Source organism: Colossoma macropomum, unplaced genomic scaffold, assembly GCF_904425465.1.
Source record: "Colossoma macropomum unplaced genomic scaffold, Colossoma_macropomum, whole genome shotgun sequence".
Lineage (NCBI taxonomy): Eukaryota > Metazoa > Chordata > Actinopteri > Characiformes > Serrasalmidae > Colossoma > Colossoma macropomum.
Window position 1 is genome coordinate 30,579,795 of NW_023494784.1, and position 26,576 is coordinate 30,606,370.

The 26,576-nt window shown below is 40.5% G+C and overlaps 1 protein-coding gene across 2 annotated transcripts in view; it reads left to right on the top strand.

Annotated features, from left to right (window-relative positions):
- The window catches only part of bmpr2b (bone morphogenetic protein receptor, type II b (serine/threonine kinase)), a 69,685-nt gene that overhangs the window by 30,096 nt on the left and 13,013 nt on the right, over nt 1-26,576 (top strand). Inside the window, exons 2-7 of one of the 2 annotated variants that reach the window (XM_036568174.1) lie at nt 1,581-1,763; nt 2,474-2,647; nt 22,775-22,885; nt 22,967-23,058; nt 23,472-23,702; nt 26,015-26,129. In XM_036568174.1, coding sequence (XP_036424067.1) covers nt 1,581-1,763; nt 2,474-2,647; nt 22,775-22,885; nt 22,967-23,058; nt 23,472-23,702; nt 26,015-26,129 — 906 coding nt within the window. Of the gene's footprint in view, nt 1-1,537; nt 1,764-2,473; nt 2,648-22,774; nt 22,886-22,966; nt 23,059-23,471; nt 23,703-26,014; nt 26,130-26,576 lie in introns of those variants that run through there. The other variant, XM_036568180.1, reaches the window with a different exon arrangement.

Below are 26,576 nucleotides of genomic sequence, written 5' to 3' on the forward strand. Positions count from 1 at the left end.
TTTCCTAGACAGGGATTAAGCCTAGTCCTGGACTGCTCATCATTCAGAAAGGTGATTCTCCATTGAAAGGAAAAATAACAGCCAGTGTATAATGCACTGTTTATTAAAATGTTTATTTTTAAATAAAGGTCCTATTAATCATAGCATTAATGTTTCTTGTATGTGTAAAGCCCACTCGCAGCAACTTATATCATGAAAAAATGGAAACTGATAAAGAGTGGCTTTGAATATGCTTTGCATATGTATGCATATTATTTGTACATATAATGTATGTACACACACACACACACACACACACACATATATATATATATATATATATATATATATATATATATATATATATATATATATATATATATATATATATATACTTATTACACTCCCTCTCTTTTCTCTTTTCTGAGCATCTAGCCTCCTCATGTCTCCTCTCAGGCAGTGTGGGGGAAGCAGGGAGAGTAGTACTGATGGTCTTTCAGGGGTCTCCCCACCTTTCCCACTCACTGTCTGAATGCTGGCAATACAATAGCACAGCTCCATGACTTCACTCAGGCTGATAAACGACTGCCATTACAATTTTTCCCTCTCGCTAACACGCAGACTCGGCCTGGTTATTTGCATGACAGGGAGAGAAGGGCGTCAGGGAGAAAAGGGGTGGGTGAGAGAGAGACAGAGAGAGAGAGAGAGAGAGAGAAAGAGAGAAGCAGAGAAAGAGGGCAAAAGAAAGCAAGCGGCAGGATTAATTTGCAGGGTACAGTTGGGGTGAGAGCAGGCCAGCTGCAGCAGAGATTGCTATCGGCGGAGAGACAGCCAACCCCAGCTTCGTTGGCTCTGTTTATGGAAATAAGGGAAGCCCTTTTCATTGTGCCTTCATCACTCAGCACGATTCTGAGGACATTAAATACATGACTGTGTTCGAAAAGCCCCCTTTTTTCATTTCCCTGGTTACAAAAGGGTTGTTGAGGGCTATGTATATTAATGCACACCTTGGCCTTAATCAAGTGCATTGAACCATTTGATTGAAATCTTAAGTAATATGATCCTTGCTGATTCTGCACATCTATAGATTTGCTTTGTAAAACATACACAGCTTAGATGACCAGTTTGTTTTTGTTAGCTGTTTCCTCCCCATCTCCTGTTGTTATAGCACTTTCAGAAAGCATTGTAGTGGAGTTTTTGTGTAAAAGTCCACTTTGTGTGCGTGCACTGCTTATATTGGAGACCAGCAGGTGCAGAGCAGGACCCAGGTGTTCTGTTGTTTGGGTACCGGTGAGTGTGTTCAGACCACCTACAGACTCGGCTCATGTTTTTGCATCTGATTAATTAAGATTTAATACTGTTGATCTGGACCGTTCTCCAGTGAACTCTGCTGTTTTAGTAGGATTATCCTGCACATAATGAACCACTGGTGCTTAGCTGCCTCTAACCAGCCTTCTCTTTAATAAAGGAGTGAGCTCAAACAAATGATTTCGGGCGTTTTAGTGTTTGTAAAGCCATAGCTTGTTAATGCAGTTTTCTCTCCACAGGGTGTTCAGGATGTTTTTCTTTTAGCATGCTCATCTCTCTGTCTTTCTCTGCAGCTGCTCAGAGTGAGGAGAGAGAGTGTGCATTTAATGACCAGCACCAGCAGTTTGACGAGCAGAGCGTGGCTGGTGATTGGCGTGTGACGCGGGAAAACAACACAATCCTGTGCAGCAAAAGCAGCCGCTGCTATGGCCTCTGGGAGAAAACCCACGACGGGGACATCCGCCTGGTTAAACAAGGTCAGCATATACATGCACACGCTGTTTGTTTTTATTCAAGAACTGACAGTGTTAGCTATGTGCATATATACACTAATGTGAAAAAATTAGGACACACCATTAAATATTTAGTTCTTTATTAAGAAATGTGGATGTATCAATATTTAAACAGTACCTGTAGATACAGGGGATGTAATTGCATCACCTTTGCAAAAACAATGAAAATTTGACTTTGTCATCATTTACGAAAAATAGTAAAAGATGTCCATTTCTACTGGGGGGAAAAGTTAGGACATCATATGCCCTAATAGCTGATATTTTCCCCTTTGACTGAAATAACCTCAGTTAGACGCTTCCTATAACCATCTACCACTCTCTGACATCGACTGGGAGAAAGTTTTTCCCACTCCTTCATGCAGAATTTTTTCAGCTGTGTGATGTTTGAGGGGTTTCTTGCACACACAACCTGTTTCAAATCAGCCCACAGCATCTCAATAGGGTTAAGATCCAGGCTTTGACTTGGCCATTCCAGAACTCTCCATTTCTTTCTTTTGACCCGTTCGTTGGTGGATTTACTGGAATGTTTACCTCCAACTCTCAATATTGTTAAATGAAGATGAAGATTTAATGTTTAAATACGTTAAAAAAGAAAAGGTTTTCATTCCTAATTTTTTCCATGACTCCATACACAAAGCCTTACTAACCATCCTTGTTTCCACGTTTGATTGCAGGCTGCTGGACCTACATTGGAGACCAACAGGATTGCCATGACGACCGTTGCGTGGTGACCACCACACCGTCACAGATCCAGAATGGCACCTACCGTTTCTGCTGCTGCAGTACAAACATGTGCAATGTCAACTTCACAGAGAACTGGGTTCCCAGCCCTACTAGCGCGACCATATGTGAGTCATTACAGTTAACATTAACACTGCTGACTTATCACTCACAGCCACAGAATGCTTCATCTTTAACATCTAGTATTTAAATAATCTCTCACAAACTCCTCAAACATGTCCAACTGGAATGGGTCTCTCAGATACGCTTGGTTGATCTTAACAAGTCTCACTTGGATCTTCTTATTTGATCTTTAATCATTACTCCATTTTAATTTATTGATTTACTTTTGTTGAATCACACAAAAACATCAAAACACATAAAACAGTAGTATCTGAAATTTCACCAGAATGTTCACAACCCACAACAAAAGCTTTTGCAAATTTCTAGAGGACTCATATTGCAGCCTTTTACAATTTGTGTTAAAAAAAAATGCAGTTGATATATTGTATAGCTTTACTGCTGCTCAGTTATTCCTTCACATTTTGTCTTCATTCTGTTTCTCCTTCTGGAAGCACAAGGTGGTTATTTAATGTGTGCATGCATTACAAGCTGCCTCATCGGTTGAGGTGCTGAACAGAAGAATGCTAAGTCAGGCCTCTCGCCACCGCACAAGATTAGTGATGAAAGACTGGCTGGTTTTAGATTTAACTCCAAAAATCCCCTCCTAAAGAAAAATGTGCAGCACATACAGACTCTTATTGTGCCAAGAAGTATTTTAATGGAATTACTTGGCTAAGGTGGATTGTGTGTCTGCTTCAGCATATACAGACCCAGAAATCAGAAATGTGTATGCTGGTTCCAGCATTGTTGTTGTTGTTGATTGGGCAGCACCAACTGCATGTAAGTCACCAAGATGCTCAAGGGGTTCTTGTAGTCATGAAAATCCTGGAAAAGTCATGAAATATAGAAATTCAGTTTTCCAGGCCTGGAGAAGTCATGGAAAATAATAGGCGCTGGAAAAATCATGGAATATCCTGGGTGTTTCGTGTGTGGTTTGTAATCTCATCACATTTGAAGCACTGAAGAGTCTAGATCACAAAAAGCACTCTTTAATGTAGTGAGCAAAATGACAGATGCGTTCTCTAAGGTTGGAGTCTTAAACCTGGTACAGAGATCCGTACGTGGGTCAGATTTCAGTTTCGCTTGCTGTCATTCCATTTAAACTGTATTTTGACGTACTAGTTAATAATATTTATATGTTAAATTAACGTTTAGATAATGTAGGTCTTTTTTTCCTCTCATTACAGCTGTCTGTATGTTAAATTAGTGCTGTGTGGTTACTGAAAATTCAATATCATGGTATTTTCAAACATAGCACAGTATGATGCTGTCAGGTGATATTAACTTTGTTAATGTTAAACTTTAATGAACTCATGCTTCCCGAGTTTCCTTATTTTTATGGATTTAAAGCAAATGAGCATACCATGAGTAAAGTACATGAAATTAAATGGTCCTTATCTATCAAATATATCGCTAAAATATCACTAGGAGTTGGTATGTCAGTATGACGGTATATTGGTATAGATGATATATCGCCCAGCATTATGCTAAATGTTCGGAATGGAAATTTAATTTTATGTCACAGAAAAGTCACAGAATTTCATTGGTTAAGAAGTTTATGAACGCTGTGCTCCGGTGGTCTCTCTGGCTTTTCAGACAGCCATTGTTCATCTTTGTATCATGGGGTTTTTGTGCATGTAAACAGTCAGATGGTCAGAAAGACGAACTTTTAGCTTACCTCTGCTGTTACTCGTCATTGTCATGCACAGGGCGAGAGAACTATAGTTAGCCTTTCAATCCATTGCTCTGGTAACATTAATAGCGGGATTGACTTTATAAAGGCGTGTTGTGATTAGATTAATATTTTCTCTAAATGTGATGAAATTTGGATGCGTAACTTCCAGAAAGAGTTTCTAGAGATCAGCATATCCAACATACTTCCTGCTTGCTTGCTAATCTAGAACTCAGTGGGAGATAAAAAATCCCCTGAAAATATAAGGAGCTGCCCCATATAGAACACAGGTGGACTCAGTACTGCTGCTGCACAGTAAGAAGTTTCTCCATAGATGAAGAAGTGCTGTGTTCCCCCATTCAGCTTTCTCTCTCCTCGATCCTGGATCTGTGTGCGCCTCAGGAAATAAAACCCCTCTCTGCCTTCCCTTTCTCCACTCCCTCCATCAAATCTATCATATTTCTCTCTCTCTCTCTCTCTCTCTCTCTCTCTCTCTCTCTCTCTCTCTCTCTCTCTCTCTCCCTCCCTCCCTCCTTCATCCTATGCTCTCCCTCTGTTTCACTCTCTCTACATGTGCTCGTTTCTCTCTTTCTCTTGCTCGTCCTCTCTCTCTTGCTTGCTTTTCTCTTTTTGTCTTTTGGCTTTCAGAGCAGCTCTATAGAAGCCGTGGCCCTGGTGAAGGAATAGGATTGAGTTATTGCCCAAATGCAGCTGAACAATGCAGTGAAGGAAGAAAAAAATCAATGGCTCTCAGATTCTGTAGCCGTGAGTTATTCGTTTGCAGTTTGGTTTGTGCAGCAGTTGAGAAGTTTGATGACTCCTTGTTCCTTTCTTTTTACACGACTTAAACAACAGCACCGCACTTTCTAATTTGATGGTGAAAAGCTTTTATCTGTGTATTGATTATGAAATTATGATGAAAGAATGCTTCAGCTGAAGTCGGGCTTCGGTGTATATGTTGATGGTTTTTAGTCTTTTGGTGATTAAAAAAATATACATGTTGATGTTCATCTTATACATCTTGATCTTACGTGTTCTTTTTGAAATTTGGTTTAGACCTTGATTTGGACTAAACAGCCCATATTAAATGCACTGGGACTTGGAAGTAAGCAAATCTGTTAAGATAGTTGACACTGGGCAATAATGTATTGTACATTATTATAATACATCAAAGTCATAATGTTTGTGTGGCTGCACACACCATAGGGCAAATGTTGCCTCTGTTTTGGCCTTGTACCAAGCTTAGGGGCCTAAGGAAGGTGAGCTGGGATAGAGGACAGCAGATTAATCAGGGGAAAAAACAACTTTTGTCCATTGGCCATTGTTGTTGGTGTTGCCAGGCAGAATACAGTGGCCTTCATCCTCAAAAGTGGCCTTTGTCCTCATAAGCTACCCTGCTAATTGCCCCACTGTTAACACTTAGGGCTGTTGTGATGGTTAGGTTTAGATGCCTTACTGCCATGATATATGATACTGCTACAACCATTTAGGCAAATGAGAGGACAACTTCACCATGTGATGGTCAGCGAACTACAGGCTCAAATCAGTGTTGGGAAGATTAAGTACTCGGCCACTTGTAGGCTTGTACTTTAATAGTTACATACAATGACCAGAAAAAAAGACAAGTGTTATAACAATTATTACATGGCAATTAATCATCAGCTAAAATTTATTTTAGCTGATGATTAATTGCTGTATAATAATTGTAATATTGTGGCAAAATATAACATTGCAGGCTGTGCCTGGCCTGATCTGGACACACAAACTTGTTACGCTAGTTTGTGATGAAAATGCAACAAGTTCTCTTTACACAGCTGTTATTTTATGCAATGGTACTTTAATGGTATGTTGCAAAAATAAATACATAAAAAATGTGTTTATGGCACTGTTGTCCAACACTATGGTCTGCTCTCCACAGCCTATAGATCCTTCATAGTGCAGATAGTGGTGGCAGATGAAGGGAAAGTGTTGCAGTCATACCCACAACCATCAGCAGCTTGCACCTGTCCCTGCTCTCTCTCATATGGCTTGGCCAGAGCACAGGACTCAATATCAGCAGTCTACAGCACATCCATTTTTAAGTCTAGAGCCTGAGTTTCATGAAGACATTGGTGCTGAAGTGAGAGTGCAGCCTCTGCCCCATGTCTCCTATACACACCCGCAGTGAATGATGTTCTCGCCTGCACAAGGCCTGAATACCTGATAAGCTGTCCAATTAGAGCTTGTCGCTGTAAGCTGTATCACACTGTATAACCCATTAACGTGAAGATATCACCGGATGTGAGCATGTATTTGTGTGAGAGACAGAAGAGAACTGTATCAGGTATTTTTTCTACATGTGCAGGTAATTTTAGCCTGTTCATTTATTTAGTGAATGAAATCCAGTTTGTGAATCTATGCTTGGCCCTCGCTTGCTTAGCGTACATTTCCATTTACCCTGAGAGTAGAACCATGACTCATTTGTTTTTCTGCTTCAATTTGCAGCAGATTTATTGTGCTGATGTGCTCAAAAAACCTCTCCCGTGAACAACTCAGGCACAAAGAAGTGCTCAGCAAACGTGAACACCGGCACCACTGAACGCAATGTGATGGTTAACAATATGACAAGCGGCAGCCGCAGCAGGGCTTCCCCTATACAGTGGCAAGGAGAGGTGCTAAGTGCCTCTCATCGGGGTGGGGTGGCGGGTGGGAGCGCAGCTTTTTCCCCCGAAGGTCAGGCAGTAATTCAACTATGAAACTTAGCAGATGTCACATACCGTTTAAGTAAAAGGTCAAAGGAGAACTGGAGAGATGCAGTGGTTCACTTGAGGAAAAACAGTGAAACAATCACAGTAATGTTATTCAGTAGAGCTGTAATGATACATGTTTTCAGGTTTGATATGATTTTTGATTCTGAAGTTATGATTGAATTTAATACAAAAAAAAACAAGCGCAGCCCCTTGGATTTTCTAGCCCAGTCATTTGTATAGCACAGTATGTGTATCCACAAAGATGATACAATAAATGCCTCCTAAAATATCAGTTTGAAATATCACTCAGATCTACTTATCTGTGCAATGCTGATAATTTTTTTAAGCAATTATCTGCAGATAAAAGATGTGATTTCGATATCATTATGGATCCCTAGTATTAAAATTGTTACACCGTTGAGGCCGTACACATCTAACATGACGCAAACAAACGACATGAAAATGCAAAATATTCTATTTTATATACTATGTACTGTTTTTTTCCGAAACTATACACACCAGAGTTTGCACTTTAAAAATGCTATTTTCTTCATTTATTTATTATTTTTCCCACTGAGCTTGTGCAAGAAAAAAAAACAATAATAACAAGTGGGCAAAAGGTCTTCAAGTACAAAACAATATCCTTTGCTCTTCACTAAACAGGGAAATTGAGCAATCAACGAGCATGGGGAGTCTTCATCCAGGAGCTCAGATGTCTGTAACTTTAAACTTTGAGCTGCTTTTGGCAATGCAGCCCCACATGTGATGAAGCAGAGGACAAACTAATCCTTTTGACATTTGTTATAAGTTCTGGTTGCTGGAACATGACTGATCCATCAGCTTGTTTGTAGCCATGCCAACGCCAGAGATGCCAACCGTGATTGGTTGAGTGAGTTAATGTAGCCTGCAAAAGTTTGCTAAATGACAGAGAGCAAATAAAATTAATGCATTTTGTTCGTCCAAAAAATTGTGTTTAGTGTGCAGGATATGATCAGTTGTGCCCTTGTTTGAATTAATTTATTGACATATGGATAAATTATGCTTGTTGTGTAAAGGCGTTTGGTAAACACTGTGTAATTCATAAAGTAGACTTATAATTCAGTTATTAATCTTAAGATTTATTAATCAGTAACTACTATAAATGATTGATTCAGTAACTACAAGAATATGCAATATACTACTACTACTACTTCTACTACTACTACTAATAATAATAATAACATTAATAATAATAATAGGAAGAAGAAGAAGAAGAATAGTAGAGAATAATATGCAAATTATGTACTTATGAGAGTGAGGAATTGAAATGTAGGCCAGCATAAAAGCCCTTGCTGTTTAAGGGGTTAACTGGTATGTTTTTGAGTTTTTGGCAAAATAAACAGACAGTACAATAAAAACATTCAATCTGTAAACAAGACATGCCTTTCCACCCACTCATGCTCAGCTTGTCTTGGCTGTGGTCCTGCAGAACTGTTTTGAGGTTTGTATCTGCATCGCTGGTTTGTCTGCATTATCCAGAGTAAGTGTGTATGCATTCTCTAGTCCTGCCTGTCAATGCTGGAACAAGGTCGCTGTGACGGCCAGCTGTTGTAGCATTAGGAGAGTCAGCTTGAGAGGAGGAGCTCTGGCTAAAGATGCTCCAGATTAGAAGTGTCTGCCTCTTAACCTGTCCTCAACCCTGCTGCTCCACTCACCATCCTCTCCCTCGATCTTTCTCATCTTCTATCTTTATCATCTTACTCGTCACCTCCCTCAACCCCATTCAATTTCAGTTCTGTTCAGTTTCATCTTCATTATATAAGCACAAAACCCCATACACTACATGACCAAAAGTGTGTAGACACCCCTTATAATGAGTTTAGCTATTTCAGCCACACTCTTTGCTAATACATATATAAAATCAAGCAAAAAAGCCTTGCAGTCTTAAACATTAGCAGTAGAATGGGTTGTACTCAAGAGCTCAGTGACTTTCACTGTAGCTTTTGTCATAGGATACCACCTTTCCATCTAGTCAACTTCTCAAATTCTTGCCCTACTAGAGCTGCTTTGGGCAACTGTAAGTGCTGTTATTGTGAATTGTGGACATCTAGAAGCAGCTACAGCTCAGCTGTGAAGACTTAAACACAAGCTCACAGAACAGGACTGTTAATACGTGAAAACCACTAGTCCTTGGCTGCATCACTCACTGCCCATTCCATACTGCCTTTGGAAGCAACATCAGCACAAGAAGTGTTCGTAGAGAGCTTGTTGAATTGCTGGGCAACCACACAAGCCCAGGATCACCATATGCAACTCCAAAAGTCAGCTGGAGTAGTGTAGAGCATATTGCCATAGCATTTTTGGGCAGTAAAAACACATTCAGTTATGCAGTTATGAATCGCTCTTCACTGCAGTCCGACAGACAAACCTAGGTAGGCTGCAGCCATTTAGCTCCAGTGAAGAGAAATCTTATAGCTACAGCATACAGTGAGATTCTAGAGTTGTATACTCCCATCAGTTTGGGGGAAGGCCCTTTCCTATTTCAGCATTATACTGCATCTGTGCACAAAGTGATGTCCAAAAAAATGGATTGGAACAGCGATTGCAGGGCAGGCCTTATCAGCCAAAATCAGTGCCTGACCTCACTAATGCTCTTGTGGCTGAATGGAGGCGAATCCCCTCAGCTATGTTCCAAAATCTAGTGGAAAGACAAGGCTGTTGAACAGAGAACAGCTGCGTATTAATGGCCATCATTTTGGAATGAGATGTTCAGATATTCAAGTGGATGTCCGCATATATTTGACCTGTGTAGTGTATATTGCCTAGTGGTTTAGCAGTGCACAAACAGAGCAGTACATTCTGTGGATTTTAAACCATGATTCAATACAGAAGGGAAAAAAGAAACGTCACATTAATTTTGCTTTTACAGTTGCATGAACAGTATCTTGTGAAAGCATTAATCTTACAAATACATTTAAATACAATGTACATATAAATTGTTTTGGAGGCAATGCCTCCTAACTGTAATTTGTATGTGTGAGTCTGTGTGCATGCGCGTGTGCGTCTGTCTGTGTGCATGCGTGTTTGTGATTGTTTAGCCACTCCCTTGCTAGTAGAGCTTAGTATTGTCAGCAACTTCACAATATGGTTCATATCACAATAAAAGCATCACGAGATGATACAATGGCAAAACAAACCAGTGTCAAATTTTCGTCAGTGTTCACTTCAAACTTAAAAAATAAATTATGATTCTTTTTCACAACTGTATCATTATTTTATTAATGTTTACCTTAAATTTTAATTTGAAAAATACAAAAACTCCTGAGGTGTTGCTCAGAGCACCGAGAAGCAGAGAAGTGAACTTTGAATCACAAAGGCAACAGCACAATAGTCAGTACTCAGTAAAATGTTCACTAATACGCATATCGCACACAGCACAGTTACATAGTCAGTTTAGTATTTAACAGCACTACGACATGAAGCAGCTCTACAAACATAGAACTAAAATGCTAATTTTAGTTCTGCTGATCGCAGAAGGCTGCAAACTTATAACTTATTACAGCTGTAGACTAAACTACATCTGTGAAACTGAGATTAACCTGCATGCACAACTAATAACACCAGTTACTAAAAGATATTCACTTTATTCATGTGCACAACAGTCAGCGATTACCTAAAGAGTGAACTTCACTCTGGGCTCCATTTTTTTTCAAAATCTGCTATGTAAATAATAAATAAACAAATCATGATAAAAAGCAAAACCCCCCAACTATTGGAACTTGGGATGCCTTGAGACCACTTTTCCCTTCTGGTACGATAACTTGTCCTTACGTATGTGTGTTTGTTGTGTGTGTAAACCATTTAAATATAAATATATATTTGCTTAAGTAAACCTGTTTTTGTTTCTTTACTGTATATATTTAGAATGTTAAAATCAACAATAGGAACCGTAATTAACAACTGAAGTAAATTTCAAATGGTTTTCTGAACAGTGTATAAATAGGCCTGTGGTGTGTACACATACGCATCAGCTTCTCTGGCTTGGTAAAAATGGTGCTGACTGTTTCACATCTAAATTTCTCAGGTCATTTGTCTAATACATGCATCCCTATACATCCATGCTTAAATCTACGAGCATCAGACGCTGCTGGAATTGTAGTTTATATAGATAATTATGATCATTATTCACGTCACCTGTAGCAGCTGTTAAGTTGTGAATTTCTTGGCTTGATGGGAGAACCAGTTACTGTAGCTAATTACAGTTATTGCAGCTGACCAGTTACCAAAGACAGTTCAGGAAAACAGCTCCTCTTAGCGTATTTTGCAGTGTATGTATGTTGTGTTATCTGGAGTATTTGTTGCATGCCGGTGAAACTAATACCTTAGGAAGAATTCCAACCTGTGTATCACCCACTACTATGGCCTTCTCTTGTAATACTGGCATTACAGATTTTGAAATGGGCATTTTTACAACTGTTTGTCAACCCACTTTGCTAACGTGTTGCTGCTTTAGTTAAGGTTCAACTACTGGTGCTCATGTATGCATCTCTGAGCAGCGTTTGTATACGTCAGAAATTGCTTCATGGTTTTCTCTCCTGCCAATATCAGTACTGCTTTTAAGTGTCCGTGTCAGTGCCAATACTGATACGGTTCTGGTATTGGTGCAGCCATAATTATGTGATGTATGTGTATCCTTCTTGTTAGATATTGTAACTGTCTCTTTCTCTCAGACTTGAAGTTTCTGTTTCACATGTAAAATTGATTATTTTAAAAATAATTACTACGAGCTGATCCATAATATATTACCATATTGATATTTTGAACACAGCCCTGCTTGCAGGTTAATATTTTTAATAATTTAAAAGTATTATCTAAATATTTTAAACAGAAACTCATTTATTTGAGTTCTTATTGGAAAGTGCATGTTTTATGTTCTATGGGGACTGTGTTGTGTGTTGAGGTGTTGAGGTATACTGTTATACAGGCTCTGACTGTGAAAGCAGGCGTGAAGGCCACAAGAAGCTGATCGATCAGGCATAGATTAGCCTTGGCAGCTGATTTAATTGCTGAGGAGGAGTTGGAAATATGAGCTCCCTCATGACACTACGTCTTCACTAATCTCTCCTCCTTCTCTCTATCCCTTAAACTCTCCCCTCTCTCCCTCTTCTCACCTCTTCTTTTACTCTCCTCACCTAGCCTTTCCCTCTCCTTTTACTCACCTCTCCCTCTCCCTCTCCCTCTCCCTCTGATAGGGTCATAAATATAGACAGAGGTGACCACTTTCACACAGGCCTGCCGCTATAATTCATGATGATCATCCTTTTTCCCTCCATCGATTTTCCATTTAAAGCCCTAGGGCAGGATAGAACTTCCCTCCTTCCTGAAATTAAAAACGGAGGTAATTAGGGTTGTGTGATATGACAATGTGCTGTCATCGTCATCACGAGAAACTGCCAAGTACACTTTTCTCAGACTTCATGAACACTGACCAGTGTTTCTTAAATAAAGCAGCGGTTTAACGCTGAAGGGTGGCTAATATTATGATATTTTATAATCATGATAAATTGTCACAGTACACAATGAAATATCTTGTATTGTAAAAGACGTCTTTGATTATTGTGATGTTATTTTTTTGCCTATTGCACTGTCCAGTTAAAACTCTGTAGTAACAAACTGCTGATTGACTGCTGTTATTTTGTTTTATTGTTTTTTCTTTTATTATTTTCATTTATTGTCAGTAGTTTCGATTTTCTCTGTTTCTTATTAGATGGTTTTGTAATTATTGAATTAACACAATGTTCCTCATGTTTTCTGTTGTCTATTTTGTGACTTTCCGGCTAACACATCATGATTTATATGATGTATCATAAAGTCTTCAAGTATCTTGATATTATATTTTTGCCTGGAGATCATTAATGCTTATGTTGTAGTAATGTGTAGTGTGCATGAGGAAGTAGTGTGGGTTTACGACACAGACATTCCGGTGTGTGTTTAAAAATGTCGTTTGAAGTGTGAGCGTGTGCAGACGTGTGGGTGGCCTGCAGACAGCATGGAGGCAGGGCACGCAGGTACGGCTTGGCAACACGGAAGAATAACTTTCAGTCAAAACATCTACATTTACGTTTGGAATTATCCTGAACCTTGACTGCTCTGCCGCACCCAAATCCTTACATTATTAATTTTTAAAAAATGAATTTATGTGAACTCATTAAATGAGTATGGCTCTTTGTTCATATCTCCTACGACATATGTGGTTGTTTCATATTGAGCATGGAACACAGCGACTGCTGTTGATTGATGGGGCAGTTGCCGAGGCACTGGGTTGTAACCAGTCCGGCCATGACTCTGATTCATGGCCGTGTCATCACTCTCTCCAGCGGGGGTCAAACAGGTCAACTGCTTCAGGGTCACACAGGTCACGGTCACAGACACCCATCCCGGTGTGTGAAACCTGAACTCGCATATCCAGCTCGTCCGCCTGCCAGTAGACGTCTAGACACTCTGCAGCGACCGAGGCTGATTCAGGAGCAGTTTTTTCTGTTTGTTTTGAAGGCTGAGTAAAGGCTCCTGTTTGAAGGGCTGTTTGCAGTTCAGTGATATTTAGGGTGGAGGGTAATCGGAGTGTGCCCTGATAGGCCAATCTATTTTGTGTCCTGCCTTTTGTCATCAACCCTCTTATCTCATCTCATCTCATCTCATAGCCTAGACAGCTCAGGGCTGTGAAATTGAAATGTGGAACTTTCTTTCCTTGCATGTGCTTTCCCCACTCCTTGAAAAACCAGTGTTCTTTCTTCTTGTGTCTTTTCGCTTGTTCCTCTTCAATCGCTCACTCTCTTTCTCTATTCACTCTCTTTCTTTCTTTCTGTCATGCGTTCTCTCTCTCCCTGTCTTTTTTTTTCTTTGTCTCTCGCCCTTCCTTTGTCTCTTTACAGTGTAGGTAGGCAAGCTTGTTCGTCTGAAAGCAGACACCGCTTTAGTCAGATACATACGGTGTGGGTCTCCTCCCTCTTTCTTTTTCCAGATAGAGGAAGCCATTTTACATCTTAGACTTGAGAGCAGCTTTGCCCCTACAAATCCTAATTGTAGGTGCAGCCTGACCGATATATTGTTTAAAGGATAATATGGACCGATATTAAGATTCTTCAGATTTATCATCATCAGCAGAAATGATGCTAATAAAGCACCAATAAAAAAAACACGGTTCGTTTGTTATACATATTTGAAGTTTGTTCTGGTTCAACAGTTCATCACTGTGAGAATTTGTTGAACCTGTTTTAAGGAGGAGGTTATTTGTAAGTTGTTTGGTTTATATTTATATTATTTAAAGAGCCCATATCATGGAAAAAACAGTAGTAGATGTAGTAGTATGTAAAGATTTGTTAAAGTTTAAACATACATACTGTTTACTCCCCTGTCTGTACTGTTCATACAGCTCAATTTTAATTTATTGTTTTTGTGATGTCATGCATCTTCCTACTCAGCCTTCAGCAGTTTAACTCTGCCCTTTTACCCTGAAGTTATAAGAAGCGCTTCAGCCCAGACTGCTTTAAGATTCAGGGCACAATACAGAACAGAAATAGCAGCCAATCAGAATAGAGCTTAGTTTCATGTATTAGTCTTAAAGGCACAGTAACAAAAACAACCTGATTAATTGTAAGAGAGGTTTAGAAATAGTCAGGTAAAAATGTATCATGACTGTTTACAAACATAGTAATTTGATCTAAGGGAAAAAAATAATATACATGAAATGTGTAGGATATGGCCCTTTAAGACTTTGAGTTTCTGCCACTTACTTGAGTTTCAGAAATTTGACTGTTGAGGACTGACAGTCGCAATTATATCAGTCACTGAACCACTGCGTAACTTTTGGCGTTTGATGAATTTTAACCACATAAAAATGTTTTTTTTAATTATTGTTTATCAGAAACAGCTTAGAACAAGCGATTGGTATCGGTGACAAAGGTTCTTACTGACCATGCCTTAATTGTAGGGATAATAAGAGAAAGTACAAAACTGTCCTCTGGTCAGCGTTAAAGCAATCCGCATTTGCTGTAATTCTGCTGTCAAGAGTGATACAATTCGCCAAGGGCCCAAACAGCCTAGTCGAAATTGCTTAGCTGTCAAGCTGAATTGAAGAAAAAGATAGCAGCCGGTCTGGAATGAGTTGGTGATCGTGATGTAGTGAGCACTGTAACAGCAGCAACCAGAGACAGAGACAGAGAGGGAGAGAGAGAGCGAGAGGGAGGGAGGTGTGTCATCCGCTGAGGAAGTGCCTCTTTGGCTTTGTGGCTGCAGGGCTGCTAACTGGAAGCTCTCTGATAGGACCAGTCCGACTCTATCAAAGAGCTTAATTATCTACTGCGACAGTCACACAAACTGGAGGAGGAAAAGACTGTGTGTCAACGAACTACAGAGGAAGGAACCAGTGTCACCCCATGTTATCAGACCCGATAACTTTCTTCTATCGGTAATTCGTCAGCACATTCACAGTCAGTGGCAGTTTTATGAGCCCAGAATTTCATGCTGACTCCCAGTATTCTCATTACACAAGTGACACAAGCTTGAAATCTAATTCTGTGGCCCGGTCCTCAGCTTCCCCAGCACCAGGCTCCACTAGGCTGACAAATATTGTCCACCTTTGTTTTTGCTTTTATGTGGTGGACATGAAGGTTAATTCATGGGCTCTGGAGTCAGCTTGCAGAGATGGCCTGATAATGGAATAAAAGTGCTTTATGAGAATTATTGATACACCGGTAATAACCTCAATTTCTCATTTGATTGTTGAGCAGTGAGGCAAACAAGCACGTTGTTCTCCTGGAGCAATTAGGCCAATCTTGTTTGCTAAACCACAATACTGATAGGAAGCACCACTGCATATTTAAATGCCTGGCTCTGATAGTGAATGTTAGGTTTGGAGATTTGTGAAGGATGTGACTGACTACCACTGTTTGACTGTTTAATTAATCTGTGTGGGTGGGTAGGTGTAGGTGGAAGTCACAAGTGTGACTTGACTTTATAGGCCTGTGGTGCGTTACCATATATGTGTGTGTAATATATATATATATATATATATATATATATATATATATATATATATATACACATACATATATATGTGTGTGTGTGTGTGTGTGTGTGTGTGTGTGTTTGCCTTTGCTTTCCATCTCTAACCTTTGTGTCTGTGTTTGCTATTTCTTCACAGACCTTTGTGTCTTACACTGTTCTGCTCTATGTGTGCTGCTGCTGATAGACGCCCTCTTTTCTGTTTCCTGCTTTTCATTCGGTTACCCTCCAATTGCCACCCAATAAACACATATCACTGAAAACAGTCCATCAACCCAAAATATCTAGCAAACTGCATCGTGTGGCTAGAAACTGACCACTGATGGACTATAGCAGGAGTGCACAACTCCGGTCCTGGAGGGCTGGCATCCAGCACAGTTTGGTGATATTCCTGCTCAAACACACCTGATTACACACATTTGTTAGTTGTCAGTTGGTGTGACAATTGGTTTGCACAGTATATTTGTTCACCCTTGGCAGGTTTCTGACTTACCAGACCTACCAGAAAATGTAGAAAACTACTATTTGTTAACGGTCAAGAACTGTAGAATTCTCATTTTGCAAAGCTGTGTTTCTCTTCATGGTGTTTGCAGCACACAGGAAAAAAATGGGCTCAGCACCTTTCCCCTAAATGCAGCATTGCTTCTGGGATGCTCTGCTGTGCTGCTCATGCAGGCTGTGTGGATGCTCTTATCTGTTGACATGAACGTCAAAATAAAAAGCAACATGGTCTGTGTCACTCACGCTACGCAGGGATGGTATGTGTGAGGCCTAACAAACTGTGCAGCAAGATGAGCTGTCATCTCTGACTTTACATCTACAATGTGGACCAACAATGCATGTGTGTTTAATGGAGTGGACAGTAAGTGGACACAGTGTTTAGAACCTGCTGTAACTGCAGTGCTGAGGATGATCTACCACCAAAGTAATGCCTGCTCAGTGGTGGTCCTGCAGGTTGATGAACGGGATAAAGAGGTGGCTAACATTGTGCAGAGAAACAAATGGGCTACAGTCTGTAATTGTTAAACTACAGATATCAACTGTTGCAAGTGTTAAAAAAAATAAAAATGCTGATTAAATGGACAGTGAGTGTAGGTGCAAGTAGCTGTATCTAGTAAAGTGGCCAGTGAGTGTGTATCTGAGTGAGTGTTTGCATGTAAAGAGTGAGAGGGAGTAAGGGAGAGAGAATGAGATGGCACTGTAATCTGGGTCAAAGACTGTCAGGGTGTTTGTGCTGTTATGACTTTATTACGTGATTGTGCTGCTGTGCTGCTAGCCTGGCTCCAAAGGAAAAAGGACGAACTTGCAACACAATTTATTCATTAGCATCACCCTCTCAGCCCTTACATTCATATACACAGATGGAGAGAGAGAGAGAGAGAGGCAGCTTGTGATTAATAACTAGAAGAGTGAATTTGCTTGAAGAAAAAGCTTTACCACATGATTATGGACAGATCAATTTGAAAATTTAAGTGTGTGTTTCTTTCCATATGTTGTAAATACCATCCAGAGAGAGCTTTGTGAATGTGTGATATGACAAAAGGAGAGAGCATGCTTAAGATCAGCTGTGGTAAAGCTCTTAAACTAGACATGTTTTTGTGCCTTTTGAGAGACTACAGTAGCTAACGATTTTTCTACTCCACCCCCACTGCATCTGACTCAAAAGAAGCAGAATGTAGGCCAAGGAATTCCCACTGAGTGGGATTTTGTTTTGTTCATCATTGGGGAGCCACATGCAGGTAGTATTGCTTTTGAGTTTGAGGTTAATGCAGCACTGTTGGCTGAATAAAAGGGCTGGAGCAGCCAACTGAATTGCCCCTGTTAGTGGTTTTCTGCTGTCTGTGCCGGGAACAGCCCCCCTCCCCACCCAGACCTTCTCAGGTGAGATGTTCCATTTTCCAATTCCTGAGCAACTTGCTGAGCAAGTAGCAACACTGTAGTAATGTCACTTGCTAAAGGAGTGGCCTGTATCCTATGTTTTCCCTGAAGTCTGTTTAGGAATTTTATGGGTTTTCCATCCTCTTCTGCTGATTCTGTATTATACTTCATTCAAAAAGGCAGAAGCACTTCTTATAACTTCTACAACTTGCTGTAGGCTAAATAGGTGGCTATGAATGCTTTGGATTTTGTGACATCACAAAACAGTTTCTATGTATGAATCACATACAGTGAATGGCAAATTTTATAACTTGTGCAATAAAAAAATTATTAGACTAAAAAAAAGGGGATTTTTTATGTTATGGGCACTTTAAAAGAAGCACATGATGCCTAACTGTTTTTCAAGAGCAGATGCTGGGACATATTTGCCTGTCTGGGGCTCTCTCAGATACCTGCCCCTTAGGGGAGGGGCTTCAAGAGGTTTTGGTGAGGCAGTTCATTTAAAGAGAGTTTACAATCAAACCTGAAGCGATTTCTTTTTGGGCAGAGCGAGAGAGGAGCATGATTGACAGCATTGCAGTCAGGCTGTGGGGCACACCTGCGGTTGCTATGCAGGCTGAGTGCGAGTGTGTGCTATATCTGAGAGGAGTGATGGTAACCCAGGGCGACCAAGACTGCTGCTGCCCCTCCGTTGCTACATACTGCAGAACGGAGGAAAGCATATTAGACAGAAAACAAAGAAGGGATACGGATGCAGGGTGATATCATGTCAGCATAGGCAGATTGCTGATTGTAGGCGATCAGCAGTCCATCTACAGCAAATGTACGGGCTCAGTATTAGGATCGGGATGTACGGGATCAGTATTTTAGTGCTGATGCAGTACATGAATTAGACCCTGTTCTGACTGAGTCATGTTTTTTTTTTTTTTTGGTATAGGCATAACTAAGCCAAATGTATAATAAACCTAAAGTATTGGGCTCCCGAGTGGTGCAACTGTCTGAGCATTGGAGATCTCCCATCACACAGCGCATGTGTCTGTTAGCTGATGTAACAGAACTGGTGGTTGGCATTTTCCTCCGTGTGTTGACCTGTCCAATGACGTTGCATTGGCGACAAGTCGAAAAAGACGTGGTGGCTCACTTGACAGGTCTCAGAGGAAGACTGTGCTAGCTTTCGCCTTCATAGCGCTGGAGTGGGGGAGTCCTACCTAGTGGATGGAATTGGATACATCCAAACGGGGTCTGAAAATCGGGGAAAAAAACTATCTGAACTTTGGTCAGAGCATGGCTGTCCTCCATGGGTTGACGAGAGACTGCGAGTATTACCCTTTTGTTTTCTCTCCCATAGTGAGCTGCTAGCTGGCTGCTACTGCATAGGCTACAGCTACACACTAATACTAGTTGTTTGCTGAGTGTTTAGGTGTTTTTTGCCATGTTTGTTTCCTCTGCATGTATTCAGCAGCTGTTACCTCATAGGTGCTGTTAACCCTCTATAGGGACAGTTAACCTCACAGCAGGCAAGCTTTTGGGCCACGTTGATTTCTGACCCGAAGGCTGTCTCTACAATAACCCAAGGGTACAGACTGCAATTTTGCCACTGGCCCCCAGGGGATATGGGCATGAGATGGACAAATGTCTCAGACCCTCAGAAAGCAGCAGCTCTGTCCTTGGAAGCAAGTTCCCTTCTAAGCAGAGATGCGATGGAGGAAATAGATCCCCTCGTTCCTAAAGGGGGCTTTTATTCTGTTTTTATCTGTTTTCTGGTTCCAAAAAAAGACAGCTTCGACTCCATCCAGTCTGATGTAGACACACTTTGATCAGAATTACCCATCAGTGTATATGTGCCCTAAAACCATAGAGAAGTCTGGACTTTCTCACCAGTGCTGTACATCTGGGTATGATTCCATCATGCAGAGAGGTGATCACCACAGGTGCTTCCTGCATAGGTTGGGGTGGGGTCTGGAACAAGCACAGCATAAGCAGGAGATGGGCCAGTGCTTGCCAGTAGGATCACATCAATGAGCTCGATTTAAGAGCTGTTCTCTTGACCATGAAATGCTTTGTGTTGCCCCTACAGGGCAGACATGTTCTTGTTCAACTTGACAATATATCAACAGCGTTCCACATCAACAGTTTAGGGAGCAGAAAATCGATAGCATCTTTCTGGCTGGCCCACCAGCTGTTAACTTTGGCGTATTCCAGGTTAGCTTTGCTCCGTGGGGTTCACCTACAGTCAAACTGGCGGATGCACTTTCCCACCATCAGATTTCTCAGGGAGATCAAATCCTTAGGTAGTTTAGATGATATGAGACACGTATGGGCTCGAGGTGGGCTTGTTCACAGATGCTCGTTTAAAAAACTCTCTGGTTTGCCCAAACAAGGCTTCCACAGTGCTTGTACCGCTGGTAGAACGGAGTGCTGGTTTCTTATGTAACCATGGTTCTGTGACTGTGGAAGATGGCCATGTTTGCATGTTGCTCAGAACTCGCGAGAATTTGGGTTGTGAGGAAGATGTGATGTGGATAGAGGCTGATATAGTAGTCAGACATCACACATCATATGTCTTTGACAGTGATGGTGTAATATCTTGTAAGACAATTATTCACTTTGCTTGCACTGTCACTGGTGGTTCTACACAGTCACAGATCCACGGTTATATACATAATCAGTGTTACCTTCTGCTTCAGCTGCTTAGAGTACAACGTATTAGACAAACTCTAATACTCATTATCAATTGATTTTCAAGTATTATAAACTGCTGGTAGCAAAATACTCTTATCAGTCTGAATAATAAAGATCATTTCAACATAATAAGACATTTATGATATGAGTAGCATGTATGATTTTCTCTTGAAATTACTTTGTAGCTAGTAAGTGTAGTAACTAAAACTAAACTAAAAATTTTCTTCAAATTGTTTTGATCACAGTGTTTCTCAGAGTTTAATTAAATCAGTTAAATGATTACACTGTGTAAAAGGTAGCAGTGCAGACGAGGAGAAATAGAGCAGGGATCTTGGGCAGTGATTGAAAGAGGCACATGAGATGAGAGGGGTGGGAAGCACTGATGGAGTGAGATTAAGTAAGCAGAGAGGAGGAAGAGAGGAGAGAGCACATAATGGATGGAGTGATGAAGGGAGAAGTGCAGGAAGTGGAAGGGGAGTGAACGTATAGGCGGGAGACAAGGAAGGGCAGGCAGACATTTAGCCTCCAGGCCAAACACTACTGACTCCAGGACATATAAACAGTGTGTGTGTGTGTGTGTGTGTGTGTATGTGTGTGTGTGTGTGTGTGTGTATTGTAAGTGTGTGTGAAAGAGAAACTACATATAAAAGATAGATGGCTATATATGATAGTGGAATATGTGTATATAACAAATTTGCAAAAAATACGTTAATCTGTGCGTGTATGTGTGTGTGTATGTGTGTGTGTGTGTGTGTGTGTGTGTGTGAGTAAGAGAAAGAAAGAGAGAGTGGAGAATTAGAATGCTCAATTGCATCTTCAGTATCGGTTCCTGGATGCTGGTATGCATTCTTTATGCAGTGCTTGAAATTACTCATTTATTGATCTTTAATGGGAAAATTGAAATCTATACATGTATTATGATACAGTCCAGACTGAAAAAGCCTGTGTGTGCTTTTTTTTTTTAAAGAGAGATGGAACGGGAGTGTTCTGTAGTTGTGTGCTTAAGTGTGTTACTTTGACCTCAGACAAATATACACTGCATCCAAAAGAATCCAGATACTAGGGCTGAATGATTTGGGGAAAATATCTAATTGCGTTTTTTTTTTTGTTTTTTACTAGTATTGCATCTTCCATGGCAACATCAAAGATTTTCTACATTATGTTCTATAAATCAGTGTTCAGGACCACAGTGTGCGCTTTTTCTGGCTTGAGGCTTGAACCGTGAATACAGTGTTCCAGACCGCCAGTAAGTTGTGGTTTTGATTAGCAAACCAGCTTTAGGGTGCATCCATTGCTGATCAACGTGCAAGACGCCGTCCCTGCAAGAATCTTGTGTCAACTTTTGACAGTGTCACCTATTTTTGTTACCCTGATCCTCACTGATGCTCTTGTTGCTGACTGCAATCAAATCGGCACAGCAGAGTTACAACTAGCATACACCCTTCCCAGAAGAGTAAAGGCTGTTCCTGCAATAAATGCCCTTGACTTCAGAAGAAGTGTTGGATAAGCAGGTGTCTACAAACTTTTGGACGTAGAGCATAGATTGTTCCTCCTGCATCTGTATTCTTTGTCCTAGCAGATTTGTTAAGTTGCCAGTTGGCTGCTTTGGCCAGCTTCTTCTCAGTTCAGCCAAGCCTATGGTTCTTTGTAATCTCATCACATTCCACTGACATCTCATGCTGCTTGTATTGTGCCATTTTGGAAGGTGGTGTGACCTTTTTACTGATGAGTTGCAAAGAGTGTAGGGATCTGGACATCCATGATTCAGATTTCCACTATGTAGCAAGAATGTCATCTTCAAGAATGAATGTCATCTTTTATTTGTTCTTTCATTTTACTATCAGTAAACCAACAAAGACTAAAGAAAGAGATGAGTGCTTTAAACGTTGGTGGCACTGAAGGCACAGAGACATGAAAAAACATCTATTGGGATGTATTTTATCTTTGAGCCATGCTGAGATTTATGCAATTCAGAAATTACTGCATGGGCATAAGCTACTAAAAGTCAAAGACATCAACAATGCACGTTATTATTAACCACGTTGTCCCCAGTGCTTATAAAGGGCTACAGAAACATGAGAATAAACATGCTGACCTCTTTCTGTCTTACACCTTGTCTGTTCTTTCAGTGGACCCTCGGCCTCTCTACCGTGAGGAGGCCATCTTCATCGCCCTGGCGTCTGTTTCCATAGTAGCTGTTCTCATCGTGGCACTCTTTTTCGGCTACCGCATGCTGACAGGTGAGATACAGTAGCAGCTAGATGGAAGTTTACCCTAATGCTATTGAAATGGTGATCTGACCTCTTTGTGTGTTACCGTAGGAGACCGTAAGCAGGGCCTGCACAATATGGACATGATGGAGGCAGCAGCGTCTGAGCCCTCTCTCGATCTGGATAGCCTGAAACTGTTGGAGGTGAGTTTTTCTCCACTTTAATGGCTGATCTCCTCTTAGCTTTCCACCTACTCTCCACTGTGCCAGAGCGTATGTAGCAAAAACTCCTCTTTTATTGTGGCATAACTTGAATTAATACATTATTCAATATTATTTCAAAAATACTGGATATTGGCATCAGCAAACAATTGCCCTATTGGAGCAACCCATCCTTGAGTGTTGTCAACAGTTTTTGGACTGAAAATGAAATTTGCAGACGAATAACTTATTTTTAATTTACTGCCTTTGAAAAGGAATTGTCAGAGCATATAAATGCTGTTCAGTAAAATGTCAAAGTATGATTTTGTAATCCAAAAAAATGTTGCTAACTTTCAAAGGGCTTGAAAACCTTCACTAGCGAGACCTGACTGCCTAATTTTTTCCTTTCTTTGCAGCTGATTGGCCGAGGACGCTATGGCTCTGTGTACAAGGGCTCACTGGATGAACGTCCAGTGGCAGTAAAAGTCTTCAGTTATGCAAACCGACAGAACTTTATCAACGAACGTGCAATTTACCGAATCCCCCTGCTGGAGCACGACAACATAGCACACTTTATCGTGGGAGACGAGCGACTGACAACAGACGGGCGGATGGAGTACCTGCTGGTGATGGAGTACTACCCACATGTGAGTACTGATCCAGCAACAGCTTCATTTACTCTAATACTGGTTTTATCTAGAGGGGACTGGTCTCCTGTCAGTGTTCAGGGGTACCTGCAACCCATTATTGCAGATACTTGCTATGTTCTTACTGGTCTCTGTAGACCAGTGTAGAATTCCCTTGCTTACCTTCAACTGCCCTTATATCTCTGCTATCCTTTTTATCGGCCTCTCGTACTATTTTAGTCAAAGACGAGTGAGGAGTCAAATGTCTTGCCGGTTACAAAACTATCTGGGTAGATATTTTTATCGATGATTCAGATGCAGCCACTATGAGAAGGTTGTGTTGAATGTCAGCTTATTGTCTCTCTCCCTCTCTTACTGTCTCTCTCTCTCTGTCTCTCTCTCTCACTCTTTTTCTTTCTTCCTCTCACACACTACAGCCTCTCTTTCTCTTTGTTTTCAGTCTACCCAACTCACATTATCACCCATATATCATTACTATGTGTATATATATATATATATATATATATACATACACACACCCACACCCACATACACACATATATATCGTTACCTTGCCACAACAGGTTAGTGTTAGATGAATGTACTTGCACACCTGCACACAGACAACAACAAGAAATAGCTGTGGCTCAACTCCTATGTAGGAAGCACCACATTCTTTCACATGCCTGTGTAACATGTTACAACAGGCACACCTGTCTAGCATGTGCATGTGACTCGGAGGAATGAACGCCTCTTCTGTTGTGTCTCTAAACAGACAGACATTACTCTGCTCACACACTGTCTTGTTTGTTCTTGTTCCACTCCACTGCTAATTATTTACCCTGGATGGAAATACATTAGCTGCTGTAAGCTTGGGGACTTAGCGGGGGGAGGGGTGACTTAAAGGCAAATGTTTGCATTTCCTCTTAGACACAATAACAACTACCCTTAGGCTGATTGAGATGATTCTAAAGACTCCCTAATGGGCTCAGGTTTTGTGTTCTCTCCATGAAATACCATTCTGCTAGTTCAGAATCGGCTGCTGGGGTAACTTTCATGCCAGTCACTATGGCAACAGGGAGGTTGTGGCAGGGCTGGGATTCAAACTTTTTTGGTACATATTCAGGTTAATAACACTTTACTGCCCTAGAGCCTGAGGTTTTATTTTTCCATTTATAAACATACAAATATATATGGATATTTTATATATTTTAGGGTGGAGATGCCTGGTCACATCACAATTCATTTCAATTTTGATTCAGGGCATCAAGGTGCTATTTATAAAATGATTCCTGATCTTCATGTGTTAAGATTTTTCTTGTCTCTGGCGTATTTGTCATTATGTCATTAATAGCAGTGTTTACTGTGGTTTCGGGCCTTTTGTTATGTGTACACTAATAATGACCAATTTCTGTCTGTAAACTTTATGTACTTTAGTGAGATCCAGCAATTTACCCTCCTCCAAGCTGGGCTGTTCTGTGTGTATGAATTAATGTCCGATTATGATGTTATTATCTTTATTATGATCTTATCATCTCATTATCTAAGACTGTTGTTTTTTAGTTTGTTTATTGTTGTTTTTTCTTTAACACTGCAATGCGTTAATGTCATAAGATTAGATTTTGTGAGTGCTCAGTGTCTGTATTTAAATGTATGACAGACACATGGTACAGCCCTAATGCCTCCTTTATGGCATGAGTGGAAATCGGTTTTGCCCAATATTTAGAGTGGTCTGTAAATATGATGGTGTTCTCGATGATGATAATGAAAAACAGTATCAGGGATATGCCAGAAATGGCTGTTATCACAGTAACAGTAGAGCTGACCTTGTTTCTTTCTTTTACAAATTTTTTCAGCATTTGTAAACTGAGGTTTTGTAAAATGCTTTACAGTGTTAATAGCAATATGAAGAAGACCAAAGACTGTTTGCATGTTGCAGCACCATTTTCATCATATAGGTCATAAATTATGCACTGAAGTGAAATTCCTTTCTGTGATTGCTCTAAACTACCATCAATTTAAAAGATTGTTAGCTTCCCAGGGGTGATTAACCCAGCAGTATGTACAGTATTATGTTATGCAGTAGTGTGAGTAGCTTCACAGTATGACTACATTGATAATTCTAGTGTGCTCATAATTTGATTAGGCCCTTTAGGTAAGAGCTCTCAGAAGAAATATCTCTACAACAAATGGTGCTTCAAGTTTCTTCTTAAGATTGTTGAAGTGAAGGTAACAGTCCTTTAAGATGCAGTCAGGTGTTTTAGCAGTGTAGGTTACAGTGTTGGTGAGTAGGGCGTTCTGTCTCAGCGTAACTGTAAAACATGTGTGTTCAGGGCTCTCTTTGTCGGTACCTCAGTCTGCATGCGCTGGACTGGGTCAGCTGCTGCCGTCTCGCCCACTCAGTCACCAGAGGACTGGCCTACCTGCACACGGAGCTCCTTAGAGGAGGTGAGGGTCACCTTCATGTGCTGTACAGACATATACCCACACACAAACACACACTGAGGGGGAAAAAAAAAACACTTTTAGCCCATATAGTCACACTTTTCAGGCAAAGCAGACACATTTCATTTGGAAAGACTGACAAAGACAGTATTATGTGTTATTATTATTATGTGTGAGAATATGGCAAAATGATGTGGAAATTTTCTCAATAATCATAATGTATCTCAGTATTTAGTTTTTCACATGCAGTTGATCAACTTTCTAGGAATACTGACAATATCTAAAATATGCTCAGAAAAGCTTGTGTCTGTAGCATTTATCAACCTAATCTCTCTGCTTTTGAAGAGAACAGTTGGTTACCACAGACACACATTCTGATACATTTTCCTGAACAGAAAATCCATTACTTGAAACACACTTGAAATAGAAGCCAGTTGCTTCAGGGGAATC